Genomic DNA, 21,087 nt, shown 5'->3' on the forward strand with positions numbered 1-21,087 from the left:
GAACAGGCCATTGTCATGAAATCAGACAAGGGGGATGTCTCCATGAGCAATTTACTGTGAGTTTGCTGTGTTTGGAGATCGTTCAGGGCACATGATGTTGTGGCCATCTCACAGCCACCCTGGAGTTTCATGCTGAAAAACCAGTTCTTCTAAGACTACTTCTAGTCCAATTGTTCTCCTTAATTCAACTTAAAATGTTTTCCTTAATTCGTGCGATAGTAAGATAGGGGATATAGGAATTGCTGGCAAATGCACGATAGTGAGATGGGGGAGGGAAAGAAAAAAATGGTGGAATAGGGCATAGGTTGGGGAAGCAGGTGTCTCCTCAGAAGTATCTCCCACTGTGGTCAATGAGGCTTGTTCCCTAAATATCGATACTTCATTTCTTTACTGTTTGCTTTGTTGCTGTACGGAAGTAATTAATGCGAAGCTTTGCTCCTTCACATTACAGGAGCTTCAGGGGAAGGAAAAGGGGGGCAGAGCCTGGAGGGGGGGAGCCTCTCTTATTGGTTGAGTGGCCCCTGCTAGTCTGATGACGTTCACTCCAACCCCCCGCCCACCCCACCCAGAAGTTTGTTCCTGTGAAGCAACCTAGAATGGTGCGGTGCACTCATTTGTGGAGCCCTATGCGGACCAAAGCTGGTTCCTTGAAAAATCTGGGTAAGCCACCATTCACTTCTCCTTCCATTGTCATGGAGACACCCCCAGGGACTCTCTCTATATAATGTTTTTTAGTCAAGAGATGGAGGATTTGGGGGATTTAGGAGACTGCCAAAATGGTTAGGAGACGGCTGTTTTTTTCTTTTTCAAGATAGCCCCACAGTTTATTTTATTCATTTATGTATTCATTTGGAGTAATGATAACCCAACCTACTAACTGAAGTTTTTAAAGTGGCTTACAATATATTTAAAATACAATAAAATAGGCAAAAATTATGAAGGAGGGGCAAAAATGTTCCTCCCAGTCGTCAGATGTTCCAACTTCCACTCTACTAAAGAACCATAATCCCATGCCCCCACAATTTTTTCCCCACGGCAGAAGGAGTACATTGGCAAGATTAAAAATACATACAGATATTCTCTCTACAGGAGCCAATGTGGGTTTTTCTCTTATTGGGGGAGCCCTTTCCCCCGACAGACACCTTGGGCTTTTCTACATGAGGCTTTTAACCTGCACCTTTACTGAGGCTTCTGCTTCTGGATTCCTTGCAAGATTAAGATCAGCTCCTTTTCACGTGTTTTTTTCCTGCTGTTTTTCTTTCTCTGCCTTTCTATATCTTTTATTATGCAGCCACTAGATGGTGCTGTAGTATAGCAGAATTACGAAAAAAAAACAAGAGAGTCTCATTCCACCATTTCTAATTAATACCACACTTCCCTCAATCTAAAAAAAAAGCTGGGGAAATGGTTGCAAAGAGCGGGAGAGCCCCTAGAGGATGACGACGTCATGTGAAGGACCCACAAACATAAGTGAGCAATCATGAGCACACAATAAAAGCCTCATGTAGAATGGTCCTTTTACTCCTCTAACGACATATATACCTGGCTCCAAATCAATCATGGATTTCTGCCCCTCTTTGCTTCTTTTTGGCTTTTGTTTTATTTCAGGGAGCTAGCTTGTTTAGTCTGTTAAACATTTATTTGGTGCTTTCAAAAAGGGTTAACCTGTTTGTTTAAAGCTTAAAATGCTGCTCTGGGTGGTTGTGGGGAATGATTTCACTATCGCCAGTACGGACAGCCAATCAGCACTCTGCACAGCTAGCTTCTTGTAGAAACAGGAAGAACTGGATGCTTTTGCGGTTGAATCACTTTGGAAGTTTGTCTGTCTGCCTGAAAATAGGTGAGGATAGAGCCATAGCAGCTGCACCACTAACCATGCATACTGCCGGCTGATATGAACAACTAGGGAAACTGGCCCCTAGACTGAAGTTGTCACTCACCTCCTGCGGAATCTGGAATTTTTTCACCACTCCAAGTTCATAGTACATTTGAATGGCACATTTCACAAGATCTAGTTCAGTCCAATCCAGATCAGAAAAGTGAAAGGCATAGATTTCAAATTCTGCAGGATCTGGAAGCTCTGTTTTCTGGAGGGGGGGAAAAAAATCACACCTCTTGCCTGTCTGGTGTAGGTTCCATTGCTGAAGCAACAAGCATCTCTCAAAGGTCTCCCAACCTGTGGCTGTGGTGCTGCTTATTTAATATATCCATATTTGACTGACACAAAAATAGGGGCCACAGTAGCAACACGAAACCATAGTGACATGTGCATGAACTAGAACGAGCCCAAACAAAGCCTCGGGCTCATGTGTTTCCTCCTCCCCTTCCCTCTCCTCCTCCTGTGCAGCCAGGAGAGAGACTTCCCCAGTGTTGAGTTTCACTTTCCCCCTAATCTTGATGCCATTTTGTGCAAACCAGGCATCATAGTTTATCATAAAGTTGGTTAAATAAATAAGCTATCTTCATAACCCATGGTGAGGATCTTTAATAAAACTAATGTTTAGCCAAAAAGAAACATGAATGTGTGGAATAGGTCTGCCTCTTTCAATTTTTGAAAACAAATTGATTTCAAATAAAAGCTGTGGTTAAAATACATGCCTCACTTTGACTAAAATCGGGAAGGGACACTGACATGAGGGTTGGGAGATAAAATTACTTCTGCCCTCTTTAGTCCATCCCTAATAGAATTAATCATAGTGGCTGATACTGCACTATGCTGAAACACGCTGCACATCTAGGAGAGGGGGAGACATCCTCTCACTATATAGCAATCTCAGTCATAATGCATGACAGAGTAGGAAGTTCTCCAGTTTAGACTTATAAATTTTAAAGAGAAGGATATGGTGATCCCATGACAAGCCACGTAGACACGTACTAGAATTGCTGCCAGCTCTTCCTCATCACATTCAGCCACCTCTTTCCCAAGCTTCTCTCGAGTTGGCTGTGGAGACAAATGCACATTAAAGTTATGACTCTTAGCATTCAGTGAAGGGCTAAGACATTTTGTTGCATCAGGCAGAAAATCCAAATGCCCTCCCAATAATGATGATGATGAAAATGAAAATTACTGCCCTTTAATGATACCCCTCAAATGATACCCCTCAAATGTTTAGTTTAGGAAAGAGGTGAGTAAGGGGAGACGTGATAGAGGTATGCATGGTGTGAAGAAAGTAGACAGAAAGACATTTTTCTCCCTCTCTCATAATACTAGAACCCAGGGTCACCCACGAAGCTGATTGGTGGGAGAATCAGGACAGACAAAAGGAAGGACTTCTTCTCACAGCACATAGTTGAAGTATGGAATTCGCTACCAGAAGATGTCGTGATGGCCACCAATTTGGATGGGGACTGGACAAATTCATGGAGGAAAAGGCTATCGATGGCTGCTAGTCCTGATGGCTATGTGCTAGCTCCAGTAACAGGGGCAGTATGCCTATGTACATCTGTTGCTGGGGAACATGGGCGGGAGGGTGCTGTCGCACTCATGTCCTACTTGTGAGTTTCCTATGGGCAGCTGGTTGGCCACTGTGTGAACGGAATGCTGGACTAGATGGATCCTTGGGCTGATCCAGCAAAGTTCTTCTTATGTGCTTAAATGTTCCACTTGAGGTATGCTGCCTTATCTTGCCTAAGGGTAGGGCTGGCCTTTGTAGCACTCTGAATACTTCCCAATCCTTCAGCAGTTAAACTAGTAAAACTTTATCAACAAGTGAGAGAGAAGATACACTTTAAAAGCCATACCAGGATTGTTTGAATTTCATTCTTGTCACATTGCACATGGTAGAGCACCATATCCTGCGCAATATCCTTCCGATTCTCCAGCTTATTCATCTTATCGTAAGTATCAGTATTGAGCACAGACCAGCCAAGAAACTGTGTCAGGGACTTTGGAAATAAAACAGAAGTCACTGGAATACTTGAGCAGGAGCTGACTGTTCTCTATCTCCTAGATCTCAATTATTAATAATCTCGGATAGTACTGATGATATATTTATGTTTATTTTTTTTCAAGTTCAGAGTAGCTAACTTCATATATTAAAAATAGAGAATAGCAATATCGCAATTTTTAAAAAGCACAGCAAAATAGAGTAAAACATAGCAGAAAATAAAAAATACAAAGGAATTTCTGGAGGGAATAATATATACACAAAAACACATACACAGAGACAAAGGGAGAGAAAGAGCACAAGAAAGAAAGAGTGGCAGGTCTGCTTGCAGGCTTACAACCTAAGAAGAAAGATGAGTATTCTTCAAGATAATGAAGGGGGAAGGAAGATGAAAGGGCATACCAATGGTAAGGAGCAGCTAAGGGAAATGCATGTAAATCCTGGGCTTGGAACTAGTTACAGATGATCAAACAGAACAACGACACAGAGAAAGCAAAAGCAGAGAAGATAGGTGGGAAGAATGAGAGACTGGAGACTAAGACAAGTATGGTATAAAGGAGTGAGTCAATCACCTCGCAGTAGAGTTAGGCACAGAAGCAAGTGGAATAAAATAAAACATGGGGAGACCAACCATTTAAGATGGGGGTGGGCAGCACACACTGCCCCCCACTGCACCACCTCCCAAGATGCCATTTTTAATTTAATTTAATTGTTTGGCAGCTGGGGAGATGTGGCCCATTGGGGTGGGGGATGGCTCCTGGACATCCCACAGTTGTCCCAGATTTAAGACATGGGGCCTCACCCTATTCATCAGCTAATCTCAAGTAGCTATTTCTTTGCCTACTGCATGATGTAGGAGCCCAAGGCAAGTACAGGAGTAGGACTCAGCTGAATTAGCTTGGATACTGTTTGTGCTAGCAGTGAACATGACATTAACACATTACAGAGTTGTGTGAACATTCATCAGTCAACGGTCTTTTAGAAAATACATAATACATGTTCAGCTCCAGTAAAGCAGCCTACCTCCATTAGGGCTTCATCCTGTTCGTCAAAGGGCTTTTCATCTTTTCTGTTGTAAAATGTAGCAACTCCTACAATTTCTTCTTTTTTGTTAACTATTGGCATGGAGAGAACGTTTTTGATGATCCATCCTGATTCATCAATAGGACCAGCCTGAAAACAGCAACATGTTGGTATGAAACGTAGCAAATGCTACATTGCATGTTGTCGCAATACAAATAGTTATACTATATTTACATGATATAATGAAAGAGAATATTGCATGGACAGAATCGAATTTTAGCTTCAACTTAGGGCATATCTATGTTACAAACTTAAATGGAATTCAGTCATTCCCTCTTTTCAGGGAATGCAAACAGGGACCCCCATGAACAGCTGTAATCACGCTCTTACTGTACCTGAAATGTAAACATTTCATCCAAAGCGGCATTCATAATGTTGCAAATCTAGAAAATTGCAGAGATGTGTTGTTAATGTACACACAAGACATAGAATCATAGAATAGTAGGGTTGGAAGGGGCCTACAAGGTCATCGAGTCCAACCCCCTGCTCAATGCAGGAATCCAAGTCAGAGCATCCCTGACAGATAGCTGTCCAGCCTCGTCTTGAATGCCTCCAGTGTGGGAGAGCCCACCACCTCCCTAGGTAATTGGTTCCATTGTGGTATTGCTCTAACAGTCAGGAAGTTTCTCCTGATGTTCAGCCGGAATCTGGCGTCCTGTAACTTGAGCCCATTATTCCGTGTCCTGCACTCTGGGATGATCGAGAAGAGATCCTGGCCTTCCTCTCTGGGACAACCTTTCAAGTACCTGAACAGCGCTATCATCTCTCCCCTCAGTCTTCTCTTCTCAAGGCTAAACATGCCCAGTTCTTTCAGTCTCTCTTCATAGGGCTTTGTTTCCAGTCCCCTGATCATCTTTGTTGCCCTCCTCTGAACCCTCTCCAGTTTGTCTGCATCCTTCTTAAAGTGTGGTGCCCAGAACTGGACACAGTACTCCAGATGAGGCCTAACCAGTGCTGAGTAGGTGGGAACTAGTACTTCCCGGGATTTGGAAGCTATGCTTCTATTAATGCAGCCCAGAAGAGCATTTGTCTTTTTTGCAGCCACATCACATTGTTGGCTCATATTCAGCTTGTGATCGACAACAATTCCAAGATCCTTCTCACTTGTAGTGTGGTTGAGCCACGTATCCCCCATCTTGTAACTGTGCCTTTGGTTTCTTTTTCCTAGGTATATATAAGTGTATGCTTATTTTTTTGTTAATTAAATCTAAAGTAGAATAATTTAACAGTGTAGTTGAAACATTATGGCTGTGATCCAAAGAGCTACTTAGTGTATCAAATGGGCTTGCATACATTTAAAAACCCTTTTCTTTGAACAGAAGTCCACTCCCGTGCCATATTGCAAACTGCTTTTGACACTTCCCATATTTTCAGATGCAGCTTACCATGTGCTCCTGTTGGGGAAAAGCAAGTCCAGAGCCCTCTGGGCTGTGTGGAACTCACCACATGGCTCTTTAGTTCTTGACCATAATTGTCTTGATGGGTTATGGAAATATGCAAATGTAAATACTTACAAAACCAGTTTCTGCGACATATGTTGGGAGCCCACTAGCCAGGGCCCAGTGTTCTTCCTTAGGATTTCTAAATCGAAAAGAAAATATATGAAAACACTGATCAAATGAGGCTTGGTTACAAAGAGAACAGACTTAAGTTAGTCATGAAACTCTTAAACATTTAGCTATTTATTCTTGTTTGCTTTCAAAAGTAAACTTTCTGATATTTAAACAAGGAGCTGGAAGAAGAAGCAACTTACTACAGAAGCATAGTAACAGTTGCATTTCCAACATGTCAAGGATAACACATATCGTCTTACAAATATTTTTGGGAAAAGTGAAAATGGTAAGACCTAATACGGCACAAAAGATGAGCCTTTAATTTTTACTGTGGCAATTCTAATTCTGCGCAACAATAGAGCTGAACTGAGGGAAGGAAAAACATGAGGAGGAATGATCAAGGTTTGTATGAAACACTGAATGACTACCTAGTGAAGGCATTTCAGAGTGTATCTTTATAACTCAGCATGTCTCAAACTCTGTTGCATTGGCTTTGGTGGTGTACTTCTCTTTTGTGGACTGTCGCATCAGAAACCCCTTAAAATACTTCAGCCCTGAACCGGATGACCATGTTTCGGCGGTGGCCAGGTGCACAGTTAAAGCTAGTGGGCCCATTCCTAGAGATGTCTGATCTGGCCACAGTCATGTATGCCTTAATTAAACCCTGTTTGGAATAATATAATGTGTTCTGCGTGGGGCTGCCTTTGAAAACTGTTGGGAAACTACAGCTGGTCCAGAATGCTGCAGCCAGAGTGTTGACTGGGGCTGGTTTCAGGGAGCAGGTGACTGACTCCCTTGTTACAACAGCTTCACTGGCTACTGGTCTGTTTCCAGGCGGAAAAGTGCTGGTTGTGACTCATAAAGCCCTATATGGCTTGGGACCAGGCTACCTGAAAGACCGCCTTCTCCCACATGAGCCTGCCAGGTTTTTAAGATCTTTGGGGGGGACCCTTCACGTTTGGTGGGGCTGTGAGAGAGGCCTTCTCAGTAGCTGCCCCCAGGCTCTGAAACATCCTGCTGAGAGAGGCTAGGTTGGGCTTCCTCCAGCAAGCAAAGCTTTTTATTCAGGCAGGCCTTTGGCATGTAAGTTGGTCTGTTGTTGAAGGGCTTTTTAATTTGTTGGGAGCTGTTTATTTACTTTAATGCTGTGTTTTTAATTGTGTTTTTTATTTGTTTTAAGATTTTAATTAAGATTTTGTTTTTTAATCTGTATTTTATTATTGTTAGCCACCATGAGTGCCGTTTTTGGTGGAAAGGCAGGATACAAATTAAATAAATTAATAAAATACATGCCTCTGCCCCCGCCCACACCTTGTCCTCACAACAACCTCGTGAGGTGGATCAGGCTGAGAGATAGTAACTGGCCCACAGTCACCCCACGTACTTCTTGGCTGGGTGTGGCTATGCTGAACCTAGTCCATTTCTTTATACACTAAGACTGGGTTCAGATGATCAGTGGAGGAAAAGAGACCATGATGGTGGCTTCTTTTCCCCACCCCATGCATGCTGTTTGTGCACCTGCCATTTCCTAAATTGCCCTCAGCATGGCGCATGTTGCATGTTGCCCGAACCCAGCAAGGTGTGTGACAGGGGTGCCTTCCAAACCACCCCACACCCCCTACAACAAGCCATGGCTTCTTTTTCCCACTGATCATCCGAACCCAGCCTAAATCTCACTGGTCTTTGTACTTTCTAGGGAAATGCCTTTTCAGTCTGCCCAGTAGGTTAGATCTGGAGGATTTGACTGTATGCTATAGTCAGCTTCTGTATATAAAAATAATGCCCATGAGGTTATTTCACTTTACTTACGGGATAACTTTAATGTCTTCCTTTCCATGTAAGATATAATCAATGACTTTATAAAAGATAATCTCCTATAAATAGAAAAGAAATGGAAATTGACATTCATAACAAGTGAACAAATAGGGAAAGGGGATATATCTTAGCTGTCTGATGACTTACTCTGCCATCTGGAGTTTGAGGTCCTGAATAAGGTGGAACTTCACCCAGTAGAACTGGCCACAAGTCAAAGAATTCCTGGAAAGGCAGGCAGATATTATCACATTAATCAGTTGAGTTTTTCATGCTGAAAGTCCTTTTTGTAATATAAGTTTTATTGATTGATCATTTGCAAGTCACTAACATCAACAATAAACATGTAAACATCACAAACTGTGTTCCCTTTCCGTAACTTGTTATTCTAGCATAGGATTATTTGTCTGGCACTGGCAGTTTATTCTATGGAGCCCCATTGCAGTCCATTATTTTATCAGGTCTTTCCAAAAGGATTTTTGGTGTCCCAACAGTTTCTAATTTGAAAGTCCTTTGTTTATAAAAACTCTGAATTGATACCAAATGGCAAAGAATTGCTCTTGCTTAGATATTCCCCGTAATACCCTTCAGTGGTGATTTAGATGCTCAGAGAGTGTAATCTTCCATATTTTGGAAAACCAGCCCTGAATTGTACATTCTGATTGGGCTTTCCAAAGTCGTATTACTTCTATTCAAGCTGCTATAGGCCTGTTGATTACCTCCTTAGGAGGAAAATGACCACACACATTCTCCGATATTGACAGTAGTGTTAATGTAGTGTTCAGGAAAACTGTATCAGGGATTATCCTGAAAACCCCTGCTCAGAAAGACTGAACTGGAGGGCATTCCGACAACACGTGGAATACTGAGCCAATTCCACCACCTCCTCTCCAGCAGTGGGATGAGAAAGAATTATTTATACAGTTCAGCCTTACAAGGCTGTAGTGCCATCTGTGCACCAATTTAATTGCTGTTTCTTTTATTCTGACAGAGGTGGTCTTCAAGGGCTGCTTTAGCCACGTTGCCTCCCAGCTGGTGGTGCCACAGTTACATCCTAAATCATTTCCCCAGACAGCTTTCGATCCCTGTGTGCCCTCGGCAGGATTCCTCTTTCAGGGCCAAATTCAAACTCTTTCAGGGCCAAGTTCAATTTTGGAGAAGCTCTCAGGAGCCACATTCCAGTGGTGGATTGGGCCAAAGGGAAAGAGGGAGGGGGCAAAGGCAAAAGGGGTGAGCCCAAAATACAAAAAATACTAGCATGTTGGAGCTGAAAGCTCCTTCTGCCAGTAATGAAGCGTTAGAAGAGGCATTTCACCCTTTTAGAATCTTTGAGAAGCCACCAAACAATTGTCAGTTGGAGGGATAGGATAGAACCGCCTGGACTGGGACTCCATGTTTGTTGTCATGTGTTATTGCATATCCTCATGCACATGTTAGCCATCTTGGAAAATGTCACCTACAGAATCAATGTCACAGAATATAAGGCTTTACTTTCATCCGTAAGGCTGACCACCTGCTTACTTGATCCTTGCCCATCTTGGCTCATTATGGGCTGCAGAGAGAGGCTGGGTGAGGGGATCAGGGCGGTGGTGAACGCCTCCCTTGAGGAGGGAGTGATGCCATCAGCCCTCACGGAGGCAGTGATAAGACCGCTCTTAAAGAAGCCCTCCTTGGATCCTCAAGTTCTGAACAACTTTCGCCCAGTCTCAAATCTGCCATTTTTGGGCAAGGTGATTGAGCGGGTGGTGGCGGTGCAGTTGAAGGTAAACTTGGAAGAAGCCGGTTATCGAGATCCATTTCAGTCGGGCTTCAGGCCTGGGCATGGGACAGAAACGGCCTTGGTCGCCTTGGTGGATGATATGAGGAGGATTCTGGATAGGGGCGAATGCTCCTTCCTTGTTCTCCTCGAACTCTCAGCGGCTTTTGATACTGTTGACCACAGTATCTTCCTGGACCACCCGGAGGGGCTGGGAATTGGAGACACCATATTGCGGTGGTTCCAGTCCTTCCTCTCCAGCAGGTACCAGAGGGTAGCACTGGGAGAGGAGGTGTCAGACCCGTGGCCGCTCACTTGTGGGGTGCCACAGGGTTCCATCCTCTCCCCGATGCTGTTTAACATCTATGTGAAGCCACTGGGGGCTATCATCAGGAGGTTTGGGGTGCGGTGTCATCAATATGCGGATGACATTCAGCTCTACCTCTCGTTCAAACCTTCACCAAGGTTGGCTGTAGAATCCCTGTCCAAATGTCTGGAGACAGTGAGTGGCTGGATGGGGAGGAATAAGCTGAAGCTGAACCCTGACAAGACTGAGGTACTTTTGGTGGGAGATAAGAGGAGGTTGGGGGATGTTGTCCTGGTGTTGAATGGGGTACGGCTACCCTTCAAAGACCAGGTCTGCAGCCTGGGGGTCATTTTAGACTTCAAGCTGTTCATGGAGGCTCAGGTGTCAGCTGTGAGCTGGACAGCGCTGCACCAACTCCATCTGATACGGCGGCTGCACCCCTACCTTCCCAACCATCTGCTCCCATCGGTAGTACATGCCCTGGTCTCCTCTCAGTTAGACTACTGTAATGCGCTCTATGTGGGGTTACCCTTGAAGACGGTTCGGAAGCTGCAGCTGGTACAGAACGTGGCGGCTCGCCTGATTAAAGGCAGCCGCCAGTGAGATCACATCACTCCAGTGCTGAAGGAGTTGCACTGGTTACCAGTTGTTTTCCGGGCCAAGTTCAAGGTGTTGGTTTTGACCTTTAAAGCCCTATATGGTTCTGGCCCAGCCTATCTTAAGGAGCACCTCCAGCAACACCAGACAGGCCACTTAACAAGATCAGCCTTGGATGGCCTTCTCTCCATCCCATCAGCCAGGACAGCTAGACTGGTGAGGACGAGGGAGAGGGCCTTCTCTGTGGTGGCCCCCACTCTGTGGAACTCCCTCCCTAGGGAACTCCGCCATGCCCCCTCTTTAATGAGCTTCCACCACGCATTAAAAATGTGGTTGTTCAGGCAGGCATTTGGGGTGGGTTAGGGTATTTTTAGAAATGTGATGTTTTTAATGCAGAATTTTATTGTTTTAAACTGTTTTATTGTTGTACATCACCCAGAGTGGCTGGGTGACCAGCCAGATGGGTGATTAATAAATTTAATAAATAAAATAAAATAAACAGAATGGCCATGTCTAGTTAAATGTGTACATACATACATTTGAACCACATATGAACTTCAAAATTCTATGCACATCTATTATGTTTTACGGGGTCTATGGCAGAATCAGGGGGATGTCTCCACGAGCAATTTTCTGCAAGTTTGCTGCATTTGAAGGTCATACAGGGCACATGACGTTGTGGCCATCTCATGGCCAACTTGGAGTTTTGAGCTGAAAACCCATTTTTTCTGAGACTATTTTTAGTCTGATCGTTTTCCTTAATTCAGCTTGTCCACGCTTCTGTTACGGTGTGCACCAACCCTCCGCATTTACTCTGGCATGATAGCCCTGCCCAGGGGTGTGTCTTTCATCTGGCCATGTCCTCACTGACCTGGGTCAAGGGGTGTTTCCTCGATGTTTCTGCCATTTCGTGCATTGAATGGGAGTAGCTATACCCCCTATAGCACTATAGCACTACAGCACTGAGGTGAAATAGCACATTTGAATGGGAGTAGCTATACCTGCTATTGCGCTACTGCGGTTTTAGAGGGATGGTAATGACAAAACATTAGGGGGAATCGGGCATAGGCTGCAGAGGCACGTGCTAACAGACGCTGGTCAGAGAAAGCAGAAAGGGTAGAACAAGGCGGGAGTGGGTGGGAGGGAACAGGCTCTCTAAGTGATGACGCGGATGAGACTTCATCTGGTAGCCACCCAAACAATTCATGTTAAACTGCCAAGACCAGGCTAGCTTTGGGATAATCCAGGTTTTCAAGCCCTGTGTGTCCCCAGACAGAGCAGATTCGACTCCAGTAAAAACTGCAGCAAAGTGGAGAGTGAACTAAACCCATCGCCATAGAGATTCCCCCCCCCCCCCCGGATAAGATTCTGGAGACAGTCTGTGGTTTCAAAACTGGCTTCCTCCTGTAATGGAGCATTCCATACTTGGCAGCATTGTGGGGTGAGAGAAGCAAGCAAACCGAGAGATGAGCATCCTCCAAAATTGGACATTCCTTCTCAGGGAAGCCAGTCTGTCATCCTCTGTGGTTCTGCCCACATACATATGTTAGATTTGTAATGTGAATAGGCATCTCACATAAGTGGTGAGTGCACCTATGAGCTGATTCAGGCGGTGCTGGCTCCAAGATTGGAGTGGGCTTAGACAAGGCATCCTCAGTGTGCCTCCTGAATGATTAGACAGGTGTGCAAACCTTTGACTTCCCTGGGCGTCTTGTGCAAAGTGAGACTGGCACTGCTGTTGGGGCAATGAGCCCTTTGCTAACCTTGTGGTTATAAATGATGGGGATCCGTGGGTCCTAACCATTTATAAGCTAATTCTGAGGTGCTTTTCTCACAATGTGTAATTCTAAACCAGTTTCCTTGACCTGCAAGAAACATGTCAGGAATCAAAATGGTGACGCTCTGCGTGCAAAGCATGCACTCTGAACTATGGCACCCACACTCAGTGCTGCTTCACTATTCCTACTGAACGATGCAATTAAAATTATTGCTTCAGAATCTCACCTTTAAAAATAGAACATTGGTCAATTTACCTCAGCGTTGTCAACACTGACTGGCAGCAGCCCTCCAGTTTTTCCCAGCCCTATCTGGAGATGCCAGGGGTTGAACCAGGAAACTTCTGTATGCAAAGCAGGTACTCTAGCACCGTTTCTTGGCAGCAACGGAAAGTCTTAATATAGCTAGGAACCTAGCTTACCTTTTGCTTGCTCATATCTAGAAGGCCTACCGAATACCTGTCACAGTTCAAATATGCTCTTGCTGTGTAAAATGCTTTGTGGAATTGTCTCTCGATGTCAGTCAGTTCCTCAAATACCTTACTGGCGGACCACAGCAAAACCTGTATAATAGTAAACCAAAATGTAAGTTGTCCAAACAACCTAGCAGATTCAGGAGCACCGCTTCTGATTCCAGGCTGGGGTGGGGATAGGTTTTTCAAGTTTTGACTTCCAAAAGATTGGCCCTTCGGACAGGAGCAGGGCAAGCAGAGCTAGGAAACAACAAGGTAAGTCAGGGGTTAAGACAGTGTAGAATTTGGCATGCTAGTAATGGAGGTGGAACAGTCTGATGTGGGTATGCAGAAGAGCAAAGGCAGAATATGGCAGGATATGGGTGGACACATAGAAAGTAAGAGGTTAAAGTGACATTTCTCTATGGATAGAGCCCAGCATAATCTTTTGGGTGGATTTAATGGGTTATAGGCAAAGCCTGGTGGACTCCGAGGTTTACTGACTTTTTAGATCCGAGTACTGGTTTTCTGAGAGAGGACGGTATCGCTGGTTGGACCAGTGAATTACTGGCTGGTCATCAGCTCTAAAGAGTGATACTCAGGAAGGTCCAAAGGTTGCCTCTTGAATACATTCACAGATAAATTGCAAAACAACAGCAACAATTACATTGTAATTGTACATTGTAAGAGCATTTGCTTGGACTATTTTTTTCCCAACATCCTGGTAACTACAGCAATGTTATAAACACAGTTCCAATAGTCATCCTTTTGTTTATTTTAAAATAAGGGGATTTATGTCTTTAGTATTTAACTGTTTTAAACAACAGTAACTCACTAGAAACTATGAGCTGGCCACATACAGATTGTTCTGGTGGAATATTCACAGATGTTTTAAATAGTGTGTGTGAGAGGGAAGAAGAGGGGGTATGTACATCCTGACCAGGGGTTGGGAACATCAGGAGTCAAATCCAGCCTTCCGAGTTTCCCCAGATGGCCCTGCCCCCTTTCTCCCAACCACCAATCATTTGGTGGTTTCCTGGCTTTCCTGCAGTTCTTCCCCATCTGAAATGGTTGGCATGCCTCTCCTAAGGCCTAGTCACCGGCAGGAAGAGCTTTATGTTAAAACATGCTGACATTTGGGGTATTTTTGGCCCCACCCCCTTTGCCTTCAGCCCCGCCGACCACTGGAATGCACTGGAAAGCCCTCCAGGGCTTCTCGAAAATGGAAGTTGGCCCTCTGGATGAAGAGGTTCCCCGCTCCTGGTGCAATTGGAGGGCTCCTAGTGCTAACAAGCCAGAAGGCATTGTGCAGCACAGAGACTACCATCCCTGTCTTGAGTGGATTTTGAATTAAATAGGGGGAGAAGACAGATGGAGCATTCTTGCATGGGGCCAATGGTCACAGCAAGTTCTTCACCTGAAGGATGAACCCAGCTTCACCACTTGGCTCACATGCATGTATAGCAGCAAGGTGAACATTGGAACAGTCCTTAAGCTTGTCCTTTCTCTCTCTCACTCCCATGCTTTGGGTGAGCTGTCTGCATTTACATGGTGTGTGTGTGTGTGTGTGTGTTTATATGCATGAACTTTTTGCTTCCCTGCCCCAAATATAAATAACGGGAGATGTGTTAATGATGTTTTAGGTACTAGCCAATAGGTGCCCACCCGCTTGTTCATGGTTCAGAATAATCCTTCAGAATTGCACAATTCTTTTTTAGAACTTACCCTAAGACAAAAAAGGAATATTTTGAGAACAGTGAAGTGCTTTCAAACCACTTACGTTATTCTTAAAACGTTACATCTGTCTTCACCCTAATTTGAAAGAACTACTATTAAAAAATAGGTGTCTCTTTATCTAATTAAGGTCTAGCCCTGAACAACAACAACAACAAAAAAGACAGTTTGTTTCCAGAAACGGTTTCCTTACCTGGCCTCTTCGAGTTTCACAGTTGTGAAGGTAGCTCAGGTGATAAATTTTCAAGTTCAAAGAGGCAAAATTGAGATACTTCAGGAAAAGCTGAGAACATAAGAAAGCTCCGTTCACTTCCACAGTGTGTGGCAATGCTACAACCCATATAGGCAGGGTTTATGGATAGACATAACCCTCCCATAAGTGGTTTTCCTAGTACTTACACTTTCATCTGCACTGCTGAAAAATGGACCTCTGTTCTTATTCACTGCCATGATCACAGCAACCACATCTTTGCCATTCATGATTGGGGTTGCAAGGATGTTCCTTGTAGTGTAGTCAGTGAGTTCATCAACAAAAGGACTAAAATGATGGCACTGGTATTAAAAAATAATAAGCAGAATATAACTTTGAAGTTCATTTGAACCTGCTGAAGAGATGGCACAGATAGTCTAACTTTTCTTCTCTCTATTCATAGAATCTAGAATAGAATAGAATAGAATAGAAGGGTTGGAAGGGGCCTACAAGGCCATCGAGTCCAACCCCCTGCTCAGTGCAGGAATCCAAGTCAGAGCATTCCTGACAGATGGCTGTCCAGCCTCGTCTTGAAGGCCTCCAGTGTGGGAGAGCCTACCACCTCCCTAGGTCATTGGTTCCATTGTCGTATTGCTCTAACAGTCAAGAAGTTTTTCAACACAGAATATAGAAATTATATAAAAACAATATAATTGTAATAAACAGTATAATAAACAATATATGTCTTGGTACCATTTAAACAGTACTGTCTTAAATCATGCTGTCCTGTTATGCAGGTTCTCTTCCCAAGGTTGGCTACAGTCTGATCATTGATAGGAAACATAATGCAAGTCACACCCACCTGCCAGCAGGTGTGTGGTGGGTGGGGGTGTGTATGAAGCTTAGGTTTTTGCTGAGTACAAAGTACAGGTAAAATTGGGTTGAACTGGCAGCATTTGGATCTGGCTGGCAGGGTGGCTAAAATGTTTCTGGGGAACATCTATTCCTGGGGACAGACTCAGCTGTTTGGATTCTTTGGTTCTTGTTATGCTTCTGGAGCTAGCACTGCCTCCTTGTACTCTTGAGCCTGTTCCTCTGTAATACCTCTGCTGCCTGTATACTTGTAAATAAAGTCTTACAGACACCATAGGCCTACACTGCTCTCTTCTCCAAAGTAAAATTACAGAGTAAAATCTGACTGGAACTCCCCACCACTTGGGGGAAAGGGGAGCACAAAACCATTGTGGTTAGATGGTTTTAGTTATCTGTGGGATAAACTATTTGTTTATCCTCCCTACAGATCTGTGATGAGCAAATGACCTAGTTATTGGAAGAGTACTTAACAGTGATGTAATCCTAGGGGGTGTTTCCACCAGCGATTTACTCCAAGCCGGCTGTGTGTTGAGGTCGTTAGGGATACATGACGTCATGGCCATCCAGCACCCACCCCAGAGCTTATCAGGGAAAAACCGGATTTCCTGAGACTGCTTAGAGTCCGGTTATTTCCCTTAAGACGGGTTCTCCCCGGCTTAGTTGTTGTATACCCCAACCCCCACATTTAGCTCGGGTATGCTAGCCCTGCCCAGGGGTGTGCCTTTCACCATGACCCCAGTCAAGGGGTGTTTCCTCCCACTGTGCTGAATGAGACTTGCCCTCTGAACGCCCACAGAAATAACAGAGAAGCCCCTCAACTGACGCTGCACATTTTAAAGCCCAATTCCTTAAGTGCGATTAAGTACGATCTCGAGGCTCTAATTCATTGCCTTAGGAAGAAAGTACGTCACAGCTTCCTTACAGAGATCCTGTGCGTTAAAATGGGGGCTTTTTCTCATCATTGCTACCACTTGCTTGTTTGACAGGCAGAGAGCCAGGGAGCAAGCAGGCTGTGGCATCTCCTGCTCCTCCTTCTCACCGCCACCTCTGTTGTCTGGGACAGAGCAAGAGACAGGTGAACAAGCAGGTTGCAATGGTGGAGCAGGGACTGGAGAACCAGGGATGGTCAAGTCTGCTGAGATTCTCCGAACTCTACTTTGTAGCTCAGTTTGTCTCACTCCTGTTCTAGTTTGCAACCTGTTTTTCTTTTCATCTGAATGGGAAAGTGCTCATTTCAAATGGGAAAAATTTATCAAAAGTGCGCACTTTCCCCCCATTGCCTAAGCATGAAAATGTGTATTTTTTAATCCACCTTTTGAAGTGTCCATTAAAAAAAAAATCTAAAAAATATGCAAGCAGGCAAGTTAGAATGATTTGCGAACTGAAACAAAATTCTCATACAGTGGGGGACCAACTCCAGGAGGTTCTTGTCAGTGGGCCCCTGCTGGGATGTGAGCCCTCGGCAGGTGCCTAACCATGCCTACCCTTGACGCCAGCCTTGACCAGCATCATCTATACAGCAGCTATCACATATAGAAGGCACCATGCAAAAGCTTAAAAAAGGGTGGGGGGACTTACATTTGAATAGCCATAACACATGAGGAAGGGGAATTGGGAGGGAAAGTGGCTTCGCAACGTGTCAAATGCCAATCAGTCATTCGTGAAGGAAAGGGAAGAGAAAAAATGTAAACAGATAGAAAGAAGGAGCAAACTGCATCGGTTCTGGAAGAGCATTCCAGTCACATGGAGCAGCAAAGTTGAAGAAGAAGAAGAAGAAGAAGAGCAACAACAACAACATAGCCAAGAGTTAACAGATGTAAAGCGGGGTTTGGAGAGAACTGATGAATGAAGAGATTAGGAGGGAGAACAAAGAAAAAGCAAAGAAGAGAGATGTTAAGTACTGAGACCACACACTTCAATAAGAGAAGTTTAACCAGTACAGAAGAGAGAGCCAGTGCACAGAAACATACTAAGGAAAAAGAAGATAGCAAGAGGAGAGAAAAAAACAGATGAACAGAACAGGAACAAAGGGAGCTGGCTTATCGGACTATTGGTCCATCCAGTTCAGTGTTGTCTAGATTGGCAGCAGCTCTCCATTTCTAGAAATCTGCTGTTAGATTGGATAGGCACTACTGTCGTTTCCTTGTTCTTTGCAGGCATCCAAACAGGTTTCTTACATACGTACCATCGTCTTGGAGATGGTTGAAAGGCTTCTGATGTAGAACTCAACTGCTACCCTAGTCCTCTGTAGCTGTGATTCATAAAGCTGTATGCACACACGGGAGAGAATTGTGCACACAGACAGCCAGGGTTTCCTTTGAAGTTTCCACTGTAGCTGCTGGTGCTGTTGAAGAGGAAGCTGTTTTTCAGTTTACATGGTAAGCTGTGAACCACAAAGTGGGTTGCCTCTTCAGCATGTGGTGGGAGCGTTAAATGAACCTCCATCTCCTGATCACATTCAAATAAACTTCAGTCTCATCACTTTCCTTTATTACTTAATTGCAGTTTCAGGGGGTCACTTGAAAGTGCTCCGGGGACCACAGTGAAAGAACCCACCACCCTTTTCAAATATAAATAATAGTACAATCTCACTCTTTGGCATTGGCTGGCAACAAATCAGGTAGCCTTACCTCTTTGACATTTTGGATGTTTGTAGTCTTCTTGGTCTGAGCAACGTGCCCCACCACACCGATGTCCAGGGGGAAAACAATTTCGCTGTCAGGGGGCACCAGGCATTCCTCCATTGTGCTCCCCTTATGAACGTCGAACAGCCGAGTAGCGAGCTCCGGCGTGCCATTTCGCTGCCTGTACATGAACAGGCTGAGGCGGTCAGCATGGATCAGAGTGCTGATTCTTTTCAGGGTCTTGAAGACAACCTTCTCCATGTTGATGCTCTCTTGCATGTCTTGTATGAGCTCCAAAAGCGTTTCACTCTCCTCCTCCTGGTCCAACCCGTTAAACTCCGTAAAATCTTCCAAGTGTTGACCGGCTGTTGCACACAAGGTCCTGTCCGGCCATTTCCTCTCAAAATATTGCTTAGCAAAATCCGGATTGCTATCCAGGAATGTTTCCACTTCATCTTCTTTAATACTCATGGTAAGTGATTCTGGAGACTCTGTTATTCCGTTGACAAAAACTTGGTTCCAGAAATATTGTCTCAGGGTAGAAGAGGGAGACAATGATCTGTGAAGCAATTATCCATCAACAAGCTAGTGTCCAGTATGTGGGAGGGCAGATCTTCTCCAGCAAACAGATTAGATGACCTGTTCCAAAGCTGTAAAGAATTCCCACCTCCCTCTTCTCAGATGTAACCCCAGCTATTATAACTCCATATTTAGAAGGATCAGTTTCCTGCAATATGCTGCCTGCATTCTATTATTCATTTTCAAAGTAGTGCATGTGTGTGATTGTGATTCCACCTCAGCCCCTGGTAGTGGTGCTTAAGAGTGATACAAACTCCCTGAAGCCTAATTAAACGCACACTGCTCAGTTCTAATCCTTAGCTAACCAGGTAAATATCTTATTATTCCTGCTCTCAGAAGGAGGATGTATCAAGGCTGAAATAAAACGAACCAAATTAATTCTGTGAAGGGGCTAGTACAGGTTGCCCACAAGAGGCTGCATTTGCCCTGGCCAAGAGCCAGACCTGCCATTAGATGGGATAAGGTGGCTCACCTCAGGTTGCCATATTCGGGGCAATAAAACTAAGGAAGCAAATTGCCAGTTATTTAGTTTGTTGTTGTTGTTGTTGTTATTAATAAACTCAGGCACTGTTTGGATTTTCTACTTAAGGCACCAAAATACCCTGGGTCATCTCTGACCTACATGTTTGATGCAGTTTGGATAAACAGCCGAAGAGCCTGGATGCATTAAAAACCACAAACAAGTAATTCTACTTGAGGTACCATTTCCTCAGGACTTACTCAAAACTATGCTTACGGCCCCAGGAAAAAATAAATAAAGCACAAATCATGGAGGTTATAAAATATGTTTTTAACATAACACATCTGCTTGCTGCCCATCTTAATGACCAGCAGATGTGGCTGCTTTTTCTAGTGGGGGGTGCTATCCCTTTCTATCATGAAGGCCATGAAAACACTCTTTTTCCCTTCCATCTAGTCCTTCCTTTTGTGTCCCAGCTTCCTTTACAGAAACCTGAAGGCAATCAGTGGTGTAGCAGTAAATGTGCAGGTGCTCCTCATGACCATCTCCATAGCCACACCCCCAAGGACAGCCCAAAATGTCAGGCTGCTATGTCGGCCAATAGCAACAAACCAGCTCTAGCAGTTTTCACCTCCACCAGGAGCAGGTCTTTTGTAAAGCGAATGGGTCTTGGTTGCCCATTCAAGACCAAGCCACCCCTAAATACTTTGCATTAGAACAAGGAACAATATTGTTGTTGGGGAAATTATCCCTCCCCACTGCCCCAGCTCCTGTGAGGACTGCAGCTAAGGTCAGAGGGAACAGGGAATTCTGAGGGGGGTAACAGACAATGTCAGCATCTCTGCTTATAAAAAAGTGCTGGCACTGCGTCCCTGCGACCCCTGCCTCCACTACACCGCTGAAGGCAATAGGAGAGAACCATTGCTGCCCTCAATACACGTATTCAGTTTTTTTGCCCAAGCCAAGCAGGTTTTGCACATTTTAGAAGTACTACAAGAACTAAACACCTCCTATGGTCAGAGCCCATGGAGGGGCAGAAGAGGGGACGCGTGTACTTTGGATCAAGAATTATTTCATCTAAAAGTTGGTATAAATTTACTTCAGTCCTGATAACCCTATACATTTTAATTAGCACAACTGAAAGAAATCTGTCATTCAGATTTTTATTTGATGTTTTAGTTTGCCTAGAAAATGTGGTGTTTAACTTTAGAACTAATTTTTTAAAGGACAGAAAAAGGAGGATGGCTTTATAGGTACACAACTTATGCATGGCCCTCCAAAAAGGAAACTCATTACCGAAAAAGAGGACAAAAATTTGCATGTGCTAATTAATATGTAGAGATGCACACTGAGAAATAATAACTGTAACTGAAATATAAATACAATACATCTCACCATAGTGTGG

At 44.2% G+C, this 21,087-nt stretch overlaps 1 protein-coding gene across 2 annotated transcripts in view; it reads right to left on the reverse strand.

Annotated features, from left to right (window-relative positions):
• PDE6B (phosphodiesterase 6B) overlaps window positions 1-19,114 on the reverse strand; it is a 46,865-nt gene extending 27,751 nt beyond the window's left edge. Inside the window, exons 1-13 of one of the 2 annotated variants that reach the window (XM_084832174.1) lie at window positions 19,016-19,114; window positions 18,650-18,961; window positions 15,356-15,508; window positions 15,150-15,239; window positions 13,193-13,333; window positions 8,486-8,560; window positions 8,333-8,397; window positions 6,485-6,551; window positions 5,306-5,353; window positions 4,911-5,060; window positions 3,742-3,885; window positions 2,876-2,941; window positions 1,941-2,087 (exon numbers count right to left, since the gene is read on the reverse strand). In XM_084832174.1, coding sequence (XP_084688300.1) covers window positions 1,941-2,087; window positions 2,876-2,941; window positions 3,742-3,885; window positions 4,911-5,060; window positions 5,306-5,353; window positions 6,485-6,551; window positions 8,333-8,397; window positions 8,486-8,560; window positions 13,193-13,333; window positions 15,150-15,239; window positions 15,356-15,508; window positions 18,650-18,961; window positions 19,016-19,114 — 1,557 coding nt within the window. Of the gene's footprint in view, window positions 1-1,940; window positions 2,088-2,875; window positions 2,942-3,741; window positions 3,886-4,910; window positions 5,061-5,305; window positions 5,354-6,484; window positions 6,552-8,332; window positions 8,398-8,485; window positions 8,561-13,192; window positions 13,334-15,149; window positions 15,240-15,355; window positions 15,509-18,649 lie in introns of both variants that reach the window. The other variant, XM_084832173.1, reaches the window with a different exon arrangement.
• Between the last annotated feature and the right edge of the window lie 1,973 nt (window positions 19,115-21,087).

This window comes from Heloderma suspectum, chromosome 2, assembly GCF_057233095.1.
Source record: "Heloderma suspectum isolate Gila_16-S chromosome 2, 16-S_ref, whole genome shotgun sequence".
NCBI lineage: Eukaryota > Metazoa > Chordata > Lepidosauria > Squamata > Helodermatidae > Heloderma > Heloderma suspectum.